Here is a 21,829-nt window from a genome sequence, read left to right on the forward strand (position 1 = left end):
ACAGCTCTCTAGAGGGCAATTCCACAGCCTCACTTCCCAGGATTTGCTTTCCCACTCAGATAGCCCGCTGGCTGCCCTGAGGTCAGAGCCCAGAGAGGGCTCCCGTATCTTAGCAGCAGGTTGCAAATCACAACTACCTCATCCTTCCCTTCATTCATCTCCCTGTACTAGCAGACCAACTGCCAGGAATACATTTCTGCCTGCCGATTCTGGGTTGCAACCCCAATACGAATCATGAGAAGCCTACAGCTGAGGGATGTTCATGACCCTGAGGACCAGGAAATCCGTTCACCTACCAGGAAGTATAAGCCACAGTCCTGTAGAAAAAGGAGTGCAGACGCCTATGCTCCTGTGCTTAAGGCACGACCCTCTGCAATAGTCAAATAGGCATCTTTAGCAGAGACTTTTCCTCCCTGGCTTGCTGTGAATCTAGATGTGAGGAGGCAGATCATTCTGCATCTCCACCTGCCTCTTCTTCTGTGCCTGCTGGAGACTCGCATGAAGTGGCTTTTAAAACCCTGTATCAAGGACCCACTAGGCAAAAGGAGTCATACTCCTCCTTTTGACTAGGGCAGCGGGGTTTCCAGGTGCCTGAATGTACGGAGGTTCCAGGACCTGTTAACTGATCAATGGCTCTTGTGGCTTAGGAATAATGGTCAAAGATCTTTGTATCAGACAACACTGGATGCGAAGCTTAAATGGAGAACTATCCAGGAGGAGGGGGTTTGGCTTTCTCCCCGTACAGAGAGGTAAAGGTGGTGGGTGGGGCAGGGCTAAGTGGGGAGCCTGGCCGCCTTTGAAACCAACCTTCGTTATTACTCCCGCATCTACACATCAGTCTGCAGAGAGAAAACAAGAACCCTAGAACCCACCCATCCCCAGCAACGAAAAACAATGCCAATGTTAGTTAAAAGGTTAAACTCTCCTGAAAGAGGACACAACGTTCCCTCCCTAGAAAGCCCTTCACCCCTACTCCTCTGCCCCGTCCTCCTGTCTTTAAGGAGTTCAAGGGCCTTCTCTTCCTGCCTCTGGAACTCAAAACAAGCTCTCAAACCTGGGCTTGAACTCTCTCAGGCCCTGGCATGGCCCCTGATACATGCTGTGCACCTTCGAGGAGGACAGGAAGCTTCGTTTCAGTGTGCAGCCGGGGCACGGGAACGTGTGCTCGGCTGTGGTTGTGTCGCTGCACGGTGTGGGACCGGAAGGTAACAGCTGGTTAATGCAAATGCAGGAGGTGGGTGTATGGAGGGCTGCCAGAAGGAAACAGGACTCCTCCGCTCCAGGACAATTCTCCATTTAAGCTCTCTTCACAGGCGACCTGCCATCTCCAGCATCACCACGTCAGAGGGGCGTTCTACCAAGTCCGCACTACCTCAGAGCCTCTGTGTGTGCGCTGAGCATCACCAACGGCCCATGTTGGGGGCTGTCATGCTCAAGAACCACAACGGTTTTGTGCCTCTGCTGCAAACACCAAAACTGGCTCAGGGCCGCATCCTGATTCCGAGCACTGTGCCAATACATCATAGGGAAATCAGGAAGTCTTCCAACAAAGTGAACCAAACGATTGAGCCAGGTGGGTGGGTGTTGGTGAAATCTTAAGGTCTGTCCAATTTGAGGAATATGAACTCAGGAGCTACCCTCTCTTTTAGGTCAGGACTCCCAAGCTCATCTTTTATGCACCAAAAAAACCACTCCAATGTCTTATTAAAAAGTGGATGGTGGGACCCCGTCCTGACAATGTGGGGTTTAATATGCCTCATATGCTGCTGCTCTGGGGACATTTGAGGAGCACCAACATAGTTATAAAAATAAATACGCATGTGAGAAAATGGTATCTGACTAGATGCTAAAGGCACTTGCTGCCTTTGTAAAACAGAAGTCTGAAAGATTCTCTAAGGAATCACAGGTGGAGCCGAGTGTGGTGGCACACGCCTATAATCCCAGCACTCTGGGAGGCAGAGGCAGGTGGATCCCTATGAGTTTGAGGCCAGCCTGGTCTACAAAGTGAGTCCAGAACAGCCAAGGCTACACAGAGAAACCCTGTCTCACAAAAAAAAAAAACACCAAATAGTGAATTTGAGTCCAGCCTGAGCTGCGAGAAACTGTCTCACATTAAAATATATATATACATATATATCATAACTGTAGGCCTGTGAGATCCCATTTGAGGAACTCCTGTGTTTGTATGTCCACCCTAGGAGAGGCTTTCCATGGCTTTTTGTTGTTGTTTTCTTTTTTTTCCTGGCTATTTAAAATGGTTAGAATAGCCCTTGGTTTGATTTAAGATCAAATTTATATGATAAACTAGAAAAGAGATGAATGTGCCCATGTTTCCCAAAAGTGGCTGGAAGGCTGGACAGATGCTTTCAAGAGAGTTTTTCTACTGAAATCCATCACTGACCCCTTACCTCTGAGTAATCAGCTACCAGGTAAAGCTCCACGTACTTCATAGAGTGTAAATCTTCCCGTTTCATCTAAGGAAGAGACAGAAACAGGTCAGCGCAGTAGACTCATTCCAAAGAGCTGCTGGGAAACCATGCTGGTTAATAAGCTGTGACCTTCTTACTTCTTTTAAATGTAGGTGTTAGGGACAGTCCTGGCTGCGGCCTACCACCTCCATCTGCAACTGGTTATTGCTGGAGACCTTTACGGGCCTTGGGATAGAACCCTTTATTCTCAAACAAAACAAAAAGCCAAACTGGCTAGTACAGGCAATATCAAGGCCAACATCCCACGAGGGAACATGCTGACAGCTCAGTTCCCAAATAAGTGTGAGACTACAGACCTCTGTTTTTTGTGTGAACAAAACACAATTTGTATATCAGATGAGGTGGCTATTCCAAGAGGGGAAGTAGACATTTTTTTAAACCTTACACAGTTTTTAAAATCGGTATCTTATAGTATTTTAAATACAAAAAGTGGTTCTCGTATGAAGGTATCTCACTCAACAATCCTAAGAAGGAGAGAAAGAGGAAGGAAGGAAGGAAAGACAAAGAGAGAGAGAGGGAGGGAGGAAGAAAAGAAAGAAAGAAAGAAAGAAAGAAAGAAAGAAAGAAAGAAAGAAAGAAACAAAGAAACAAAGAAACAAAGAAACAAAGAAAGAAAGAAAGAAAGAAAGAGAGAGAGAGAGAGAAAGAAAAAAAGAAAGAAAGAGAAAGGCTTTTTCCTCTCTTACCCATTCTCCCTCAATTTAGAAATACTCCTGGAACCAAAGTAAGGGTACACAAATAAGACAAGCTCAGTCCAGTCTGCCAGCTCCGATGGGAAGCTAAAAACTCACTCTGCGAGGTTGCTTTTTGGTCTGATGTGTAAACTGAAGGGCCCAGTCCTTAGAGGTGGGCCTGGCATGTTCGAACCCACAGTTCCCTGGGGGCAGCTTGAGATGTTCAGCTCTGTAGATGCGGTGCTGGCTGTCGTTGCTAGCGACGGGCTCGATGATGTAGCTGAGGTTACTGCTCACTATAATCAGTCCTCTGTGGGTAAGAGAAACGGAATCTCCGGTCAGTGCTCACGGTTCTGGAAAAGCCCCTTGCGTAGGTTCCTATGCTCGATGGTTCTTCACTTTACAATGGGCCATGAGCCCCTCTGTGAAGGCCTGAGGCAAGCTCAGACTCTATATAGAGAAATACACTGAATGAAGCAAACAGGGCCCAGGAACTCAGAGAACTTACACCTCCCTAAGTCCATTGTGGGGCTTTAGGCTGGGACTCCTAAGGGCCTCCAAAGCAAGCATGATGCAAGATAGTCACAGGTTAAAACTTTATAGACACAGAAAAGGTAGCACAGTAATGAGAGGAAGCACACTGTCCTGCAGGTGAGGGAACCAGGCTCTCAATTTAGCAACGGTCACTCGCTCCTCATGAAATATCTCATGATACTCTAAGCCTCAATCTCCTTATCCCTAAAATACTAACTCATCAGGGTTCTTGAGTGATTAAGGGAAAGAGAAGTGTCCTTGTGCCTGAAAGGTAAGTGGTACTTTAACAGCCAGCATTCCAACCCACCAACCACCCCATGCCGATGAGGCAGCTATCCTTTTAGTGACATCCACAACTAAGCAAATATGACACTCTTTCATCCAGTGCTGAACTCAGAGTTATCTGCTGAGTAACATGGTTCCTTCACTCACAGAGATTTCACTGTGTTCTAGATATCATCTAAACACACATAATTCTTGTTGGTATCCACAGGGAATTGGATCCACACTCCCCAGGAAACAAAAATTGCAGACACTCCAGACATATATAAATAGTCTGCTCTCGATTGCTTATAACACCAAATAAAATGTAAATACTGAGATGGGCATGGTGGCGCATGCTTCACATCCCAACAATCAGGAGGCAGAGGCAGGAGGACCTCTGTGAGTTCAACTCCTGCTCAGTCTATAGAGTGAGTTCCAGGACATCCAGGGCTACACAGGGAAACCCTTCAATAGGTTTTCATTCCAAACAAACCAAGTAGATACCGATGGCTCAGCAGTTAAGAGTACTTGCTTCTCTTTCAGAAAATCTGGGTTTGATCCTAGCAGCCACATCAGACAGCTCAGAAACTGCTTAACTCCAGACCCAGGGAATCTCATAGCTTCTACAGACACTGTGCACACATGGTGCACAAACATACACTCAGGTACACACACAATAAATAAATAAATAAATAAATAAATAAATAATCTACCTTTTAAAATGCTGAGACATGTTACATATATCTTATTATTTAGGGAATAATGAGAAGAAAAATATATCTCTGCTCAAGAAAACTTTTTTTCCCCAAAAATACTTGCTTCACAGTTGGTTGAATCCATGGAAGCACGATACATAAGCACAGGGAAACAATTGCATGCATGGTTGGCATAAGACAGCCATTCTTATGCATCTGAAACCATGGCGGTTGCTGAGGATGGCGACATGAGCGAGCCAAGGTGTCTGCCCTGGTGAAGAACAGAGTCTGAGCTTGGGAGTAGTCTCTGTGATCCATGATCACGCTCATCAGCCTGGCAGACTCCTAAGGACTGGATACAGCTGCTTAGATTGCTGTACTCATAAAGCCTCTAGGGCTATCTTGACTCAGTGAGCGCTCACTGCCCATGGCTTCATGACTGTCAACAGAGGTGGAAGATGTCCACAGGGCAGCTCCCTGTGATCTCGTCTACCGAGATCTACGATGTGCCAACCTTACACTGTGATAGAGGGACGAAAAGAGAGCAAGGTCTGCAAACTGTGGGTCACATGGTCAATTGTCTCTCAGTAAGCTGTGTCTAAGGATGGAAGGGGGCCAAATGCCTCCTCTGTCATCTTATCTCCCAGGGTACGGGTATCCTGCTCTGGTCAGACCCATCAGGTCGTGACTAGTGTTGCTGGCATGCTCAACAGTGGTCACGAGTAAATGTGGTATGTACTTCTGCCCCACTCTCCAAACTGCCACCTTCCAGACAGAGAGATAAGCCAGACAGCCAGGCAATGGGCCCCAGACTCTGGCAAAGATGAGCCCAGGACAAATGCCCAGGACCCTGGAAGCATGTCACTCAGGTTCTCATTCCAAACCAAAGGCATCCTTGACTCCACCTCTGGCAGCATGATTGGCAGGGCTTCTCTCTTGGGCCACTCAGCCTCCATCCACCACTGTTCTCTCGGGAAGCCCACCCAGGTTTTGTCCTTTAGTGAGGGCCCGTGACACTCTCAGGATAGACATCACAGACTCTGGTGGGCAATAGACCTTTCCTGACCCCATCCCTCGCTGACCTCATTCCAGTACCAGGAAAACTGCCAGCTTCCTGGCTGCCTCCTGGCTGACACAGCAGCAGCCACCTGGCCTCTGCTGAGAGACACCTAAGGCGTTCCCTTCACAGCTAGGGTGGAGGGCAAAGAGCAGGGATCGCAGTCACTTCCCCACTCCACACAGGAAAGAGCAGAGACCAGGGCAACCTGGGCATCCTGTTCCCAGGCTATCTTCCCATCTCAGCTGGCCAGGCCTCTCCCACAGCCCCAGCTTCCTTTCATGGCTACAATACTGGCCACATAATGGGTTGGCTCATAAATCAGCTGGTGATCCTGTGTGCGCCAATATCACACCCAGTCAGTGGACAGTCCCCCACAGAAATCTGTGAAAGGCCGAACACAGCCACAAGGCACAGTTGGTGCAATATGAACAAGCCCTTGGCCAAACAGGTCACAGGTCAACTGGGAATTGGCAGCAGGGCAAATAATAATCACCATAGAGGCTATAAATCATTGAGCTTTTTAATGGACCAGGCACCAAACTGATAAGCATTTTATTTCTCATACCAACTTTGCTGGTCCTTACAAATATTTTTTCCATGGTACTAACAGGAAAACTTACGTGCAAAATTAACTGACCAGCCCAGATTCACACAAGTAGTAAAGGGTTAAAACAGGGGTGAGCCTCGAGTTCTGGTTCCACACCCCAGATCTCTGACTTTTTACTGTCTTTCATAATAGTCCTGGACCATGGTTCAGAAAGATGTGTCCCATGAGCATACAGCTATAGGTGATGGTGACAGTGACTCTATCAAGTGAGTCCAGCCAGTATGCAGCTGGGAGATGACTGAGGAGGTGTTCGAGCTCCCTCATCCTCAGACACTGTGTGTGCTGACAGCTAACTAACCAGGTGCCGCACAGAGTGCAGAGGTCACTCTCTTTTCATTTCCACCCCACACCGTGAGGCTGGCAAAATCACAGAACTCACTTAATCAATGAGGAAACAGGCTCAGAGAGACTGGAATCAGAAGCTTTTGCCTGGAGTCAAGGATTTAATGGACAGTCAGCTCCCGTAGACTCTGTGCAGCTGCCTCCACTCGTAAGGTCTATTGGACGTTGACCTGATATGTGCTACCGGCCCTCAAGATCTGGTTACACCGATCCTTGCCTAGGACGTACCTGATTGGTTGATTGAATGGCCTATATCCGGGCAGGGCTGAATGGGGTAGCCATGGCTAAGGTTTTTGGGTTCAAGAGAAAATCACCGCAGTCAGACAGACAGGAAGAGAGGAGGAAAAAGGATAACACGATGGGATAGTGCAGAGAAGAAACCACGTGGGTGAGGAGAAAGGACTCCAATAATGGCATGGAAAAGCCCAGATGAAAAATAAAAGCAAGTATTTATGAGATTATGGATGGAAGATGTTTCATATGAGGAGGATTAAGGTGGATGTCATTGGATGGGGTCCGGGAGATGGATGGTGAGGACATTGAGACAGCGTAGGTGAAATATCTGCCCGGCCCAAAGTAAATAAGGCAAGTATAAAATCTAAAAGGTGTCTGTGTCTCATTATTTGTGATAGCTGGTTAGATAATACCACCATGATAATCTTAGGGCTAATAATAACTATCCGATAGCCCAACAGCCATTTTTATTTACAATAACAAAGGTCAAAACCTGTGCTCAGAAATCCTAGGACCAGAGTTTCCAAGCTATCCACTAATCTACAGAAGTTCCCAGGCTATCCCAGGAGACTCAGGATCTGCAGGCCCACATGTCTACGCTAAGTCCCACAGGAACGTCAGTCAGGAGCCCATGTTCTTGCCTGTGTTTCTGTGGTAACTTGAGCAAGTGTCTCAAGTAGGCAGTCTGAAAAATTCAAGCTTGGGATACTGAAGTTTTGCCTTCCAGCACAGACTTTGGTGGCCCCTTCCCTTCATCCCCTCACTATAGCCCTTGGAGACTCAACCCAGTCCCGGGGACCAGGGAGCCTCCCCTCTGGGATCACTTGGAGATGGAAAAGAAGTGGCACAAACCTAGTACTTTAAATTAGGCCTCAGCTTTATCAGTGGGGACTTTCTGAGAATGAGGTTCTGGGGGCTCTCCCCAAGTCCCTTTGACTCCTTCCCCTGCACGCTCACCCAGAATTTATGCTAAGAGCTTCGGCTCATTCAATTTGCTAAATGTTAGCTCTGGCAGAGACGGAGAGCTCAGAGGTGGGGACAGGGAACCCAGGAGGCAAAGGGCCAGGATGCTACTCTCCAACCTATTCCTCATCATTAAGAGAACAAAAAATATAAATCATCAAATAAGATCATATAGAGGAACCCAGGCCGGGCAGCCAGTCAGGATGCAAGCGGTTCGTGCCTGCTTAACCCACAAATCACTGAAGGGCTCAATCAAATCTCAAGACTTGAAAAGGGTGCTGTTCCCAGAGAATCTGCCCATTAAACACACAGCTGCCCATCCACCTCCCCTACATCAGCAGAGAGTCTAAGAAGAGGCAGCCCTGGGTTCCTCCTCCCCACCACTCTCCCAATCTGCAGGCAGGGATCTTCAAGGAGGCACAGAAAGGAGACCTGTGTATGGCAATGAGTTCCTGCTGGGACAGACCACAGGCAGAGAATGATGGCTCCACAGGAAGCAGCCATCCTGGATTAGAATCCTGGCTCTGCTCTCTCCTATACCAGCCTCTCACAGAGCAGCCATGTTACTAGTGTACAGCAGTGATTCTCAGCCTGTGGGTTACCGCCCACCTGGGTTTACATATCAGGTATTTACTTCACAATTCAGAACTGCAGCAAAATTATAGTTACAAAGTAGCAATGAATTAATTTTATGGTTAGGGGGTCATCACAATGTGGGGAACTGTAATAAAGGGCCACAGCATTAGGAAGGAGCCTTTAATCCCAGCACTCGGAAGGCAGAGGCAGGCAGATCTTTGTGAGTTCAAGCCTGGTCTACAGAGTGAGTTCCAGGACAGCCAAGGCTATACACAGAGAAACCCTGTCTTGAAAAGAAGGTTGATATCCACTGCTCTAAAGTAAGCAGGCAATGCTCACTGTCAACCAGGGAATTTTCACCAAGAAAGGTAGCAGAGATAGAAGCACACTATACAGATGATGTACAAAGTATTTTGTTGGGGAGCCATTAGGCATGTCTGCAGAACACCAGCCAGGTGAGGGACTGTTCCAGCCCGTGTGGATACAATGACCCAAGCAAAGATCTTGCTGTCCCCAAATACATCAATATCACTGCTCTCATTTTATAAGGCAGAAAAGTGAGATTTCGGGAGTGTGTCAGCACCAGATAGGGCCTAGGAGATGGCTAAACAGGTTTAGACATATGATCTTGGGTTTGATCCCTGGAACCCATGTTAAGATAGAAGGGGAGAAGAGACTACATGAAGTTGTTCTTTGACCTTAACATGCTCCCTGTGGCACACATGCCTTTCCCCACAATCATGCACACATGTACACACATACACACCTACATACATGCACACATACAATAATAATGAAGTATTTTTTAAAGGACTGCTTGTTGGCAGGTGTGTGTCTGTATGCATGTGGGAAGCATAGTGGCCACCCTGTTTCCTTAAGGCTAAGCCTCTCAATGGCCTGGTGGTCACCACCTAAGTGAGGCTGGCTGGCTAGCAAGCCCCAGAGATCCTCTTGCATCTCTCCAGCACTGGGGTAACAAGCCTGTGCCATCTTTCCCAGTTTTTACAAGAGTGGGTCCTAGGAAATGAACTCAGCTCACCTCACTTGTGCGATAAGTTATTTACCAACTGAACTATCTCCCTGGGCTCAGCTGCCAGCTTTTAAGCCAGGAGCCATCTGCATCTAGAATCTAAACTTGTCACAGCACGATGGTGCTGCCATCTGAGGGCTTACTCCACATAAGACCTCCCAACAGTGAGGTTTATTATGAGGCTTGCAAAAGGAAGGCACAGCTTTCAGGGGAGGATACACCCCAAACACACACACACACACACACACACACACCTTTCTTCTTCCCACACTGCTCCTTCTGGTAGCCCAGGGGGTTAAGGATACTTCTTCTTCTTCTTCTTCTTCTTTTAATTTTTAGTTTTTAGTTTTTCAAGACAGGGTTGCTGTGTGTAACAGCCCTGGAGCTTTTTTTGTAGAGCAGGCTGCCTGGAACTCACAAACAATCGCTTGCTTCTGCCTCCCAAATGCTGGGATTAAAGGCATGCACCACCCCCAAGTCTACTCAGGTCTCAGCTGAGAAGAAATTCCAGAGCAGGTGGGGCATTTGCTCAAGAGTCACTGAGTGAGTTAACATAAAGCATGACGCAGATTCCAGGCTGCTAATCTCCAGAGTCATGTGATTCTGGAATGAGCATCTCACCAACCCCACTACCCTCAAATTCCCCCAAGCACTTAGCTTATAGATCTGGACCGACAGAGGCCCAGGAGAAAATCTGCTCTGGCCGAGGGGAAGACAAGAGCAGTGGTGTGGAGAACGGTATGGGGGTGCGAAGTACAGGGATCACAGCACCCGGAAGTGTAGTCAGAGCACAAATCCACGGCCCCGGAACGGCAGTGCTAAACCCATCCCAGTCCATGGTGTGCACATTTGGCTGTTCTCCAGTACACAATCTCAGATTCTCTCCCTGGAGCACAGGACCGGAGTCCAGGAGCCAGCCAGCCTGGAAGGCAGAATGGCTGTGAGAGCCCCAGAGTCTGAAAGAGAGAAGTGCTGCAAAACAGTGCCGATCCATCAAGCAGATCTGCAAGGGTTATTTATTGTATATCATTGAGCAGCTGTCTCTGTAATTCAATTCACCAGGCATTAGTACCTAAGAGTTTAAGGACCCATTAAGGGAATTTGACAGATTCGTGTGCACCTCAGACTTAGTCCTAAATTGGAAACACACCACAAAATTGACCTGATTTGCATGGGATGATCTCACCTGTCCGTAACAGACAATGCATCTCAATTATTTATACCCCAACAGTGACCCAGACAAGAAATGGGTTTGGGTAGAGGAAGCAGAGGGCAGGACAGAGAACCTTCACTAGTTTTTAGCTTACACTCCTGGATGGTCTAGATGTTTAACTCTAAAACTGAATCAGTTACAGAATGACAATTTCCAATAAGGATCGTCTTAAGAATTAAAAAAAAAAAATTGCCAGGTGTGATGGCCCACACCTTTAATCCCATTGCTCAGGAAGACAGAGGCAGGTTGATGGCTGTGAGTTTGAGACCAGCCTGGTCTACAAATCGGGTCCAGGACAGCCAAGGCAACACAAAGAAACCCTGTCTCAAAAACACAAAAACAAAACAAAAAAAACCCCAAATACTTCATCAACAATGGATGGGGACCCACATACAGGATTAGTCAGAGGCATCCCAGCCCAGGACTGACTAAACTTTTCCATAAATGGTCATCAGACTCTTGGTTAATTGTGAAGATGCATCAGTGCAAGCAAGATGTTGTGGAACCATTTACAGGATGGGTTTTTAGTGTAAGGCAGGCTGGAGTGTAAGGACACCTGACACCCTCCATGCAGGTCGTCCGCAGCTGGTGATGCTATTTGAACGAGGCTGTGGACACTTCAGGAGGCCTGGCTGGAGGAAGAAGACCTCTGGGGGCAAGTTCTTAGGACTGATGTCTCCACCACCAAGAATGTTCTGCCTTACTGTGGACTCCAGATCGACTGAGCCAGCAGTGAAGTGCTGCTCCCTCTACAGCCCGGAGCTAAGGCAAACCTTGAATTGTTTACTTCAAGCATTGAGTACAAGTTGGCCAACCAACATAAATGGCCTACTGTGTCTTTGATAAGATCCACAGCCACTTAATAACCCAATTCCCAAGGTGGTTAGGGCCCAAACAAAATTATAAAGCATTATACTACGTAGCTAGGTTCCTCTTGCCAGGAGTATTTCCAAAAGAGTACATAAGAAACTGGAGACTTATGGCTACCTCTGGAAACGGTGTCTCTCATTGAGAAAAACATGTTTGTTTGTTAAGATTTAGACTTATTTTTACTACGATAGGGTGTTGTTTCTTTAATGATAAACAGATCTATAGAGTACTCTGCAGAAAAGAGGCCCTCCTAACATCTAGCACATCTCAACTCATGGATAGCGACTCCTTTGGGGGTAAGGGGTGTCAAACGACCCTTTCACATGGGCCACTTAAGGCCATTGGAAAAACAGCTATTTACATTATGATTTATAATGGTAGCAAATTACAGTTATGAAGTAGCAACAAAATAATTTCATGGTTGGAGGTCACCACAACATGAAGTGCTCTATTAAAGGCTCACAGCATTAGGAAGCTTGAGAGCCACTGGTCTGGATGCTCCACTGCCTCCTTTCAGCCTGAAGAGTCTGCCTTACATAAATCCTAGCCATTTCCTCCAAGCACAGGAGCATCTAACCAGGAGAGAGGAGTGGTTGCCATGGAGTCCCTCCATGGAAATAGGAGGCTTCGGGGGTGGGAGGTGGGGGGCTTGGGAAGCTATTTGGGTTTGAACACGTCTGTCATTCCTGCCTCTGCTCCAGGGACCCAATGCTGCCAACTTGCAAGCCTCCAGCTCTTAAATCAGCCTGGCCACAACCTTGGTTTCTTAGCATGTGGAGGGAGGAGAGGGCTGGGAAAACAGCACATGTGGACCCCACCAGATGGAAGCATGCAAAACAGAAACACATGGGCAGCTTGGTGAGCTTCCACATCAGCCTGACTGCTGGGATGATTTACAAGAGGCCAAGCCAAGTGGGTTCCCACTGCTCCAGATCCAGAAGGGACGAAGGAAGAGGCCTGGAGAGGCAGGTCACACCTGCTTGTTCCCTTTCCTCCTTCCTGGGACCACCGGCCAGCCGTTGTTTACTTGCTGGCCACAGGTGGCAGTGGCTGAGCCTATAAACACCACTGAGAAGCCAGTTGGCTGGAGAAGGCCACTTGAGCGGAGGATATGAGGCCACTGTTACTCAGCTCCCAGCCAAAACCGATTTCCTGCCTAATTCCCTCAGGCAGCTCCACCACACAACCTTTCAGGGCTCGGAACCAGCTCATAAACAGACTCAAGACCTGCACTCAGAAGGGCCCTCCACTATATTCGAGGCAGCGGTGAGCCAGCTACGTGTTAAAGAGAACAAACCTTGCAGGCTGGTAAAGTGCTGCAGAACTAACTAACACTTAAACCTCTATCACTGGTGACGCTGTTAAGATGAGGATACAAAAATAACAACGCTTGTTATCCCCCACCAATGTGGGGCATGGGTACACAGCAGACACCCAGGTTAATAAATCAGAGAAGCAGCCACTGATTCCAAAAAAGGGAGAGAAACCACCTCATGAGAGTGAACCCATATTCCTGAGTCTCCCTTTGATGATGATGATAAGGGAGTTTACTCTTAGTAGTGATGATAGTCTTGTCCCCAGCATATAATTGACTACTGCCAACCAGAACTTTTGCTGCTGTTATTTCTAGAGTCAGTCACTACCTTGATTTCAGGCCCCATGCTGTACGGGTGCTTAAAACCGAGGCAATTTGTGTATGTAAGAGCCCAGATTTTTCAGATAAGTAAGCAAAAAATAGCATGGGGCTAGAGGGCTGGCTCAGCTGTTAGGACCTCTTTGCTCTTGCAGAGGACCCTGGTTTGGTTCCCAGCATCCACATGATGGCTCACAATCATCTTGTAACTATGGGATCTGATGCCCACTTCCACCTCCCACCAGGCACGTGCTGTTCTTCGTTCAAACCCAGGTAGTTCTGGTTTACAGATTGAAGGGTCACCCCTTTATCAAGAATCTGGTTAGAACTTTCCAGTTTATTTTCTGTCTTGAAAGTTATCCTCTCCTTACTCCCCACACCTTTCTCTTTTCCCTAACTTTCCATTTCCTGCTACACAACTCGAAAGCCCTTCTACCATAGAGTGAAGATGTGGGAGGAAGGCTGAAACTCAGCTTGGAGTCTCCTGGCATGTCACTTGTTTTCTGTCTCTCGTTGCTTTTGCTTTTAGGTTCTCACAGATCCTGGAGGAACTGGTCCCTCCTGGTTACCCAACTCCTAGAGATGGTAAATATTTTCCAGCTACTGTGCCTTTCAGTATAAGCCAACCAATAGCCCAGGGTCCAGCCACCAACTATCTTGACTTCCCCAATTCCCAGACCACTGTCGCCTAGTCATGGTGATGGATACAAGAGAACTTAGTGGGCCCTGTCTCTCAACGTCTACTGAAGCTATTCATACCAGCTACCTCTCAGCCTGTTCTTCAAACTCATGCACTTCCTCCCTGCACTAGGCTACATGCCCTGCTCATCTTCTGCTCTCTTCACACTTCGCTTTCTCACACTGCCCCTCATGGATTAGCACACCTTTTTTTTTTTTTAACAGTGACTTGTTGCCTGCCAGTCACATCTACCATACCTATATCATTGATAACCCTGTTAAGATGAATATACAAAAATAATAATGCTTGTTACCTGTCACATGGCTCTTTATTGAAGCCAACCTGTCAGCCATGGTTGCCTTTTGATTTGTTAGCCTTATCGTTCCTAAATAATATAATTCATATCTCGTTTGTTTGTTTTTGAGACAGGACTTCTCTTTGTGTAGCCCTTGCTGTTCTAGAACTCTATCTGCAGACCAGGCCTTGAACTCAGCGATTAGCTGCTTCTGCTTTCCAAGTGCTGGGATTAAAGGCATGCATCGCCATCATGCCAAAACAACTCATGTTTTAACAAGTCAAATTTGTCAAGAAAGGTAAAGTCAAACCCAGTGTATGTGTGGATTATCTGGGCTTTCCCTGGTACCTCACAAGCTTGGCCCCCATCAGAGTATAGATATGTGGCCAGTGGCCTCCTTTCTAAGGCCCTTGCTTTAGGTTAGCCCTCCTCATCTTCCAGGGGAGGGTACCAGTTGTTCCCAGCGGCTTCAGGGTCTCTTACCTAATTCCCCTGCAGGTGCTGAGCGTGACGCTGGATTCTTCTGCTTTTCTCACAGTCCCATGGTAAAAGCAGTGATCCTAGAGAACAGAAAGGAAGCACTTGTGTTGAATGGCACTGATAAACATGACAATGTTAATGTCTCACTGAGAGATGGGTGACCGATGAGTTCCTTACCAATCCTGACTTTGCAGCATCTTGCAACCTGCAAAACGTCTCCAAGCTACCATTCAGTTTGGTTCTTACAGTAACCCAAGACATAACGCAGGACAGGCGTCACCAGTCCCACTGAACAGATGAAAATGATGATGTTCTTTGCCAAAGATCTTCCTGCTAGGTTGGAGAACCCAGGAATTTCAGATACCACATGGCAGCCTCAGGAAAGAGCCAGTCTTTCACTGAAGTCATCTCTGTAACTCCCAGGAATGGGTTGAATAATGTTCTCCTAAAATTCTTATGTTCACCCAGGAGCTCAGAATATAATTTCATTTGTAAATAGGGTTTTGATCATGTCATTAAATTAAGACACAGTCACAAGGATTGGAGTAGGTCATAAATCTAATGCCCCATATACTTCCTGGATGAAAGGACATGAAAGATGTAAGGGGTGAAGCCACCTGAAGACAGAGGCAAGACTGGAGTGATGTAACACAAACCAGGGAGAACTAAAGAACTAGAAAAAAGAAGGGAGGCTCCTCCCCCCCCCCCCCGAGGTCTTACAGAGTGGACGGCCCTTCAAACAACTTGGTTTTGGACTTTTGGCCTCCAAAATGAAGACTCAATTTCTCTTGTTTAACCTCCAAGTTCACAGGGCTTTGGTAGGGTACCCTTGAGATATAAAAATAAACACGGCTCAAGATGCTCATCCTCCCGAGTCTCTCCACACCTGGACCCTCCTTCCTGGGTACCTAGCTCCATGAAGCCTGGTGCTATTCCCTATACATAGAGCCTTACAAGCATCCCAGCTAGAACCCTCCATCGTTATAAACATCACCAAGTATACCATATGCTGGCCCTGGGCGAGGCTTCAGAAACGCAATGAGAAAATGGACACACAGCTCCAGTCCCTAGGGCTTACCGTCTCGTGAAAGCTAGCCGTTAATAATTAGGAAGCTGCGGTGGTTTGAATGAGAAATGTTCCCCCCAACCCCAGGCTCAAGTATTTGAACACGTGGTGGTCCTCGGTGATGCTACTTAGGTTGGCAGGACAGCCTTGATGGCAGAAGCATGTCACTGGAGGACAAGATTTGAGATTTTATAGCCTCACCCACCTCTAGATTGCAGCTGAGATGTGATCTCCCAGCCTCTTGCTCTGGCCGCCTCTCCCACCAATTATGGACTATCCCTCTGGACCCTTAAACCCAAATACACTCTCCCTCTGTAAGTTGCTTCGAGTCATGGTGTTTTATCCCAATAACAACAAGCAATCGGTGCAGAAGTCAAATGTGCACAGCTACAAACAAAAGTTTGCGGCACCAGGGAAGCGTTACATCACTAGGCAAATCATAGCAATTAGGAAACAAACTGTGCTTCTGAGAATGCCTATGTGCCAAGCCTGTCGCCCTCCCCAAAACAGAAGGTTAGCAACAAGGATAAAACGTTCCTCCTAAAGAGGTCAGAATGGATGTGTTGGCCAGAACAGAGAGCAGGTAAAACTGAGAATAAAGTCAGCTTCTTTCTTTCTTTCTTTCTTTCTTTCTTTCTTTCTTTCTTTCTTTTTCTCTTTCTTTCTTTCTTTTTCTCTTTCTTTCTCTTTCTTTCTTTCTTTCTTTCTTTCTCTTCCTTCCTTCCTTCTTTCTTTTCCTTCCTTCTTTCTTTCTTTCTCTTCCTTTTTTCTTTCTTTTCCTTCTTCCTTCCTTCCTTCCTTTCTTTCTTTCTTTCTTTCTTTCTTTCTTTCTTTCTTTCTTTCTTTCTTTCTTTTGGTTTTTTGAAACAGGGTTTCTCTGTGTAATAGCCCTGGTTGTTCCAGACAAGGATGTAAACCAGGCTGGCCTCAGACTCACAGAGATACACTTGCCTCTGCCTCCCAAGTGCTGGGTTCAAAGGTGTGTGCCACCTCGCCCAGCCCTGATGTCAGTTTCTTTAAAAGGGCTTCCCCAACAGCCTGAGATGAAGTAGTAATCATAAACGCTCAGGCTTTTCCTAAATGACAGATAGTCTAACGGTCTCACTTCCAGACTGCACTGTTTGCACTTGTTCCCTTGTGTGTGGTGGGGAGGGGACGCAGTCCAAACAGCAAACCCATGTATTTGAGCACCCACTTCCCTCTTATCTCTACTCCTGAGTACAGCCTGATAATTAAATGAAAGCATTTTGGCACAGCCAGGCCAACCTTAAACCTGGGCTCCCAAATATGCCAGCAATGTAAATGACTTCCCTGGCTTTCCACATCTTGAGCCTCCAACCTCAAAGTGGCCATGAACCCTGTATACAAAGGAGCTACCTAGACTGCCCCCTAGCCCAGAGCGATAGACAGCAAACATTAGTGGACCTGTTTTCATTCAATTCTTTCACTAAAGATAAAACATGGCCTCAGGGGACCCAAAAGCCCACCAAAAGGGTTGACCCAAATCCGAAACATTTACTGTTTCTATTCTGTAACCTATTCATCTGAGCCTTACAGCCATATCAGGAAGCAAGAGCCAAGACCACACTCAACCTGGGATCCTTCCCTGGATCACAGGTGCCCTTTCATCTACCAATTATCCACTGGCCAGAAGCACCAGTCATCCACCCACTCACACTGACCCAGCAGCAGCAGCCTCCTCTTGGCATCAAAGTTTCCTGGACTTTAAACAAGTCAGATTCTGACCTTCATGTGAGCAAAAAAGGTCGTCCCCTAGCTCTTAGGAAGATAGGCAAAGTTACACAGTCCAGGTTCTAGTTAAGGGCCCTACTGCTTTCAAAGGCCAGTCTGTCAGGTGGCTTCTCCATCTGTCCATGGGCCAGGGGAACTAGAGGCAGCTCATCAACAATCAAGTTCTGAAACCTGGTCCTTAGAACTCAACAGTGAGGCCACAGACCCAATGCCCAGAGCACAGACAATGAGATGTGCCAGTCCTCCTTGGGAGAAGGAACCAGACCTTCATAAGGAAAGCGGGGCTCATAGACAGTGGAATCACCAAGAGTCGAGCATTCAGAGATATAGGTCAAACACTGTTTTAAAATGCTGGTTCCTTCACAGGTAGTGAGAAGTTAAATCCAGCACTAGCTAGGAAGAATCTTACACCTCTTCAGCTCTCTGGTTGATGGCTGCAGTGTGCAAACCCCCATGCTCTCTGCAATGGCATATTCTGCAACTGTCACATGCTCCATAATTTACAGAGGGCATTAGCACATGTGACCAGAGTGCCTGCCATTTAATCTTGGTAGCTAACAGTCAGTAGGCTCTTACTTTCTTGGACAACAATTGCTAATTTTTACTTTAGTCCTAACTACAGTGTCATGAGCCAGATAATACACCCACGAATTTTAAGGGGGAAACTTAAGCTTAGCTTAAAGGATCTCGGCTTTTGGGATAAGATTGGATGTAAAGAGCCTTAGTGGCATGGTGAAGCCAAGACTCGAACCCCAGCAACTTGGCCCTGCACCCCATCCTCTACCATTCCCAGCCAAGGCAGAATTACCACTTGACTGAATTCTCTTCTACCCTCTAGCAACCAAGGGGACCAGCTCTAGTCTGAGCCTTGCCATTTAAGTGTAGCCAAGTTGCTTTTCCCGTTCCCAATCCCCTCATCTGTAAAACGTGGGGTTAGAAATGGCATTTATAAGTTCCCATAAAAATCAGTGACTCATCTTACCCTGGCACAGCACTGAGTCAGTAATCAGCACATCTAATTTTTGAGATTAAAAAAATAATAATAATAACAACACAAAAGAACTCACTATGGTCCAAAGGGTTGATTAAGGCCATACAGCTAGTGAGAGCCAAGACCAGAGCCCTGGATTCACGCTCCAAACCCTCTAAGTCTTGCTGTTGGAACACATTCCTAGGCCTATTTCCCCAGTAACCTGACCTAGATTAGGGCTGTAACCTACAGGCCCGGCTAGTGCGTCTTGATAAGATTCCCAGAATGCCTGCTAAGTTTGAAGGCAGAGGACAGTCCTCAGCATTCAGCCCAACAGCAACTGAAGTTTATTCCATTCCCATTTCTCCTTGATTTCTTATTTTCCAACTGAGAAGGCTGACTGGGAGCCCCCTGGGCCTGGGTGGGGACTTCGCAAGAATCCAGTAGTGGCAGATGGAAGAAAACAATGATCTTGGCCCATGGTTCAGTAAGGATGTGCTTCAGCCAGTAAGTCCTTCAGGAAGGAGGGGGATTCAGGGGACCAGGGAACATCCCCTTCCACAGCTCTTCTCTGAAAGACCCTTAACACATGTCTGCTTGGTGCACAGCTCAGAGCACAAAGAACAAGTCAGGATCAGCCATGAAGTCATTGCATTCCGCAGCTTCCCGGGCTGAGGGGGCCACCCCAGGGGGCTTTCACCGCAGGAAGCATGAGCTCAGAGCACACTTGTGCACTGAGACCCATTCTTGAGTTGTGGATATGGCAGTGGGAGGGGCTGAATACAGAGGGTGTTTTCTGTGAAACTGTAACGGCCATGGGCTTTCTCCACATGGCACTTAACCAACCCCTTGCCCGTTCCTATTCCTGGAAGCAGAGAACAGAAGCCTGAAGAAGGGAAAAAGCTCGGAGCAAGGGGCTTTGAGGAGATGTAGGTCATAGCTGGACAGTTTCCCCAACCCAGCTCAGTCTGACCCTTGCTGTCATTGGCCAGCTTCCAACTTCTTTCCCACCAAGGAAAGCCTTGGGAAGAAGTCCCACTGACGTTCATACTCAACAATCCAACAGAGCATCCCCCTCTAGCTCCCCCAGTCCACCCGGCCTCTCTGCTGTAGACCTCTTAAGAACAGTGGTTCTCATCTTCCCTACTGCTGAGACCCCCCGACCATAAAATTATTTTCATTGCTACTTCATAACTGTAATTTTGCTACTGTTGTGAATTGTATTGTAAACATTTCTGGAGACGGAGGTTTGCCAAAGGAGTTGCGACCCGCGGGTTGAGAACCATTGCCTAAGATGAATCCAAACGTAAATGACTTTCCCCATTCCAGGGAGCCTAATAAACTAAGCTAGCTTGCTAGTAAATGACGGTGTCTATTTTGTTAGACATTTGTACAAAGGCAGAGATAGTTAAAGAATGGGTTACAGGGAGATGTAGGTCCATAAATGCCGTTAGAGGAATCCTGAGCAGAGAAACCTCTCCGGGTTCTCCTCCATGTCATACATCAGATCTCTTGGCTTAGAAGCCTTGGTCTGGTCCAGGCTTTCTCAGTAGAGGCATTTCTGGCTACACTGTGGCTGGATAAGTCTATTGTGAGGCTCTGTGCTATGTATTATGTGGTACTTTGCAGCATCCCCTGTGCCCAGGAGATGCTAGCAGCATCCAACAAGCAGTGCTGCCTCCAAACACTTCCAAGAGTGCCCTGCAGATGAGGACTCACTCCTCCTGCCTGAGATGCACCTCTCTGAGAATTCTAACAGAAATCGCCATGGGAAGAGCCAACAAATTATGCAACAGGTAGGGTTTACTGCCTTAAATGTCCACAGGTAGGGCGGGGTGAGATAAATGAAGACGTAAAACTATTTTTAGAATGCTGACTCTTTGATGATGATGTGCGGAACTTTCCTACTAAAAACAACTCTGAAGGGAAAATGTCCAATAATAAGACAAGAGCATGATTTTAAAAAGCCCGATGGAGTCGGGCATGGTAGTGTATGTCTTTAATCCCAGCATTCAGGAGGCAGGGGCAGGGAGATCTCTGAGTTCGAGGCTAGCCTGGTCTACAGAATGAGTTCCAGAGAAGCCATGGAAAAACCAAAACAAACAAACAAAAACAACAACCAAACCCAGTCACATTTAAAAGAGGTATAATGTTAATATAAATTTGTGTATGCACAGCAATTAAAACTCTGAAAAGCCTTACATTTGAAAAAAAAAGATTAATCGGCATCTAATTGGGTAAGATGACAGGATGATGAGTAAATTATTCCTTTTACATATTTTTAAATATATGGGCAGTTAACATAGGCCTAATAACAGGCGTGCTTCATAATGATTTGCACAGATTTTAAGCAAGGCAATTACCCTCAAACATTCCTCATCTGTTGGCTTCACCATTTTTGCCAGCAAAGGACAGGGAACATCTATGAGACAGAGAGGTTGCTTCAGGGAACATCTATGAGACAGAGAGGTTGCTTCTGTTTGGGCCCTCTGTCTTCAGTCAAAAGAAACAAGCCCTTCAGAGAAGGGGCTGCCTCAACCATGTATTAGTTTCCACCCAGCCAGGGCAGCAGCTGATGGACATGCGTCTATCTGACTCACCTCGGATTTCAGCGTGGTGGTTCGGGGGTTGCCACTTGCAGTATAGCAGGTTTCTGTGTAGGCAGGAGCAAAAAGGTGCCTGAAAGAAAAAAATAAGAGCAGACGTCTGTACATGATTGATATATTCCATCTTCCCGGTGATGGTGCCCAGTGGCTTTACCTGACCCAGGAAAGGCCACCCCGACTAGAAGAAACTGGTGGCCATTCGGGGACAAAGGAACAAAGAGAAAACCAGGAGGAAATTGGTCCCTGATCACTCCAACAAGGTGGGGTTGATGATACGAAATCAGTTATCTTAATTTGTTTTCCTGGGTCCTGAGAAAATGTACAGACAAACACGTTCACAATATCTCAGGCTCTCCTGTGAAAATCAACTGATCCCTCCAACACTGTATATGCCAACTTTATAGCATGGGCACCTCAATTTTTCTATAGGAGAATAACCTCTGATAAAGGCTTTTGGTAATGTTGTCATTACCAATCAAGGGATCCCACCTGGCCCTGGCCTATGCTTTAGGCGAAGCCAATGGAGTGACAAGGCAAGGATCTGAGCAGATAACAGGAATATTCATTGCTTGTGGAGCCGCTGATGGTACCACTCATCCTTTCTGTGGCTCAGATCTCCCAAGACCTGCCCAGCTCTGTCACCGTTCCAACAAATTCCCTCTTTCTTCTCTACATGTAGAGATTGTTTTCTCTCTTGTCACGCACCCTTTGAAGCTGAGCTTAAGGATCCCTCACCAAAGGCTAGGAGATACAGAACAAGGTTCCTAGCATTTCTCTACAAGTGAAAAATAAAAGCG

General features: G+C 46.9%; 1 protein-coding gene across 1 annotated transcript in view; it reads right to left on the reverse strand.

Moving 5' to 3' along the window:
- Window positions 1–21,829, reverse strand: part of Adam19 (ADAM metallopeptidase domain 19) — an 87,516-nt gene that overhangs the window by 31,254 nt on the left and 34,433 nt on the right. The window contains exons 4-7 of the mRNA XM_060363808.1: window positions 21,027–21,105; window positions 14,642–14,718; window positions 3,281–3,473; window positions 2,409–2,474 (exon numbers count right to left, since the gene is read on the reverse strand). Of these exons, the coding sequence (XP_060219791.1) occupies window positions 2,409–2,474; window positions 3,281–3,473; window positions 14,642–14,718; window positions 21,027–21,105 (415 nt within the window). The remainder of the gene's footprint in view (window positions 1–2,408; window positions 2,475–3,280; window positions 3,474–14,641; window positions 14,719–21,026; window positions 21,106–21,829) is intronic.

The sequence above is a fragment of the Meriones unguiculatus genome, chromosome 11 (genome assembly GCF_030254825.1).
Source record: "Meriones unguiculatus strain TT.TT164.6M chromosome 11, Bangor_MerUng_6.1, whole genome shotgun sequence".
Classification (NCBI taxonomy): Eukaryota; Metazoa; Chordata; class Mammalia; order Rodentia; family Muridae; genus Meriones; species Meriones unguiculatus.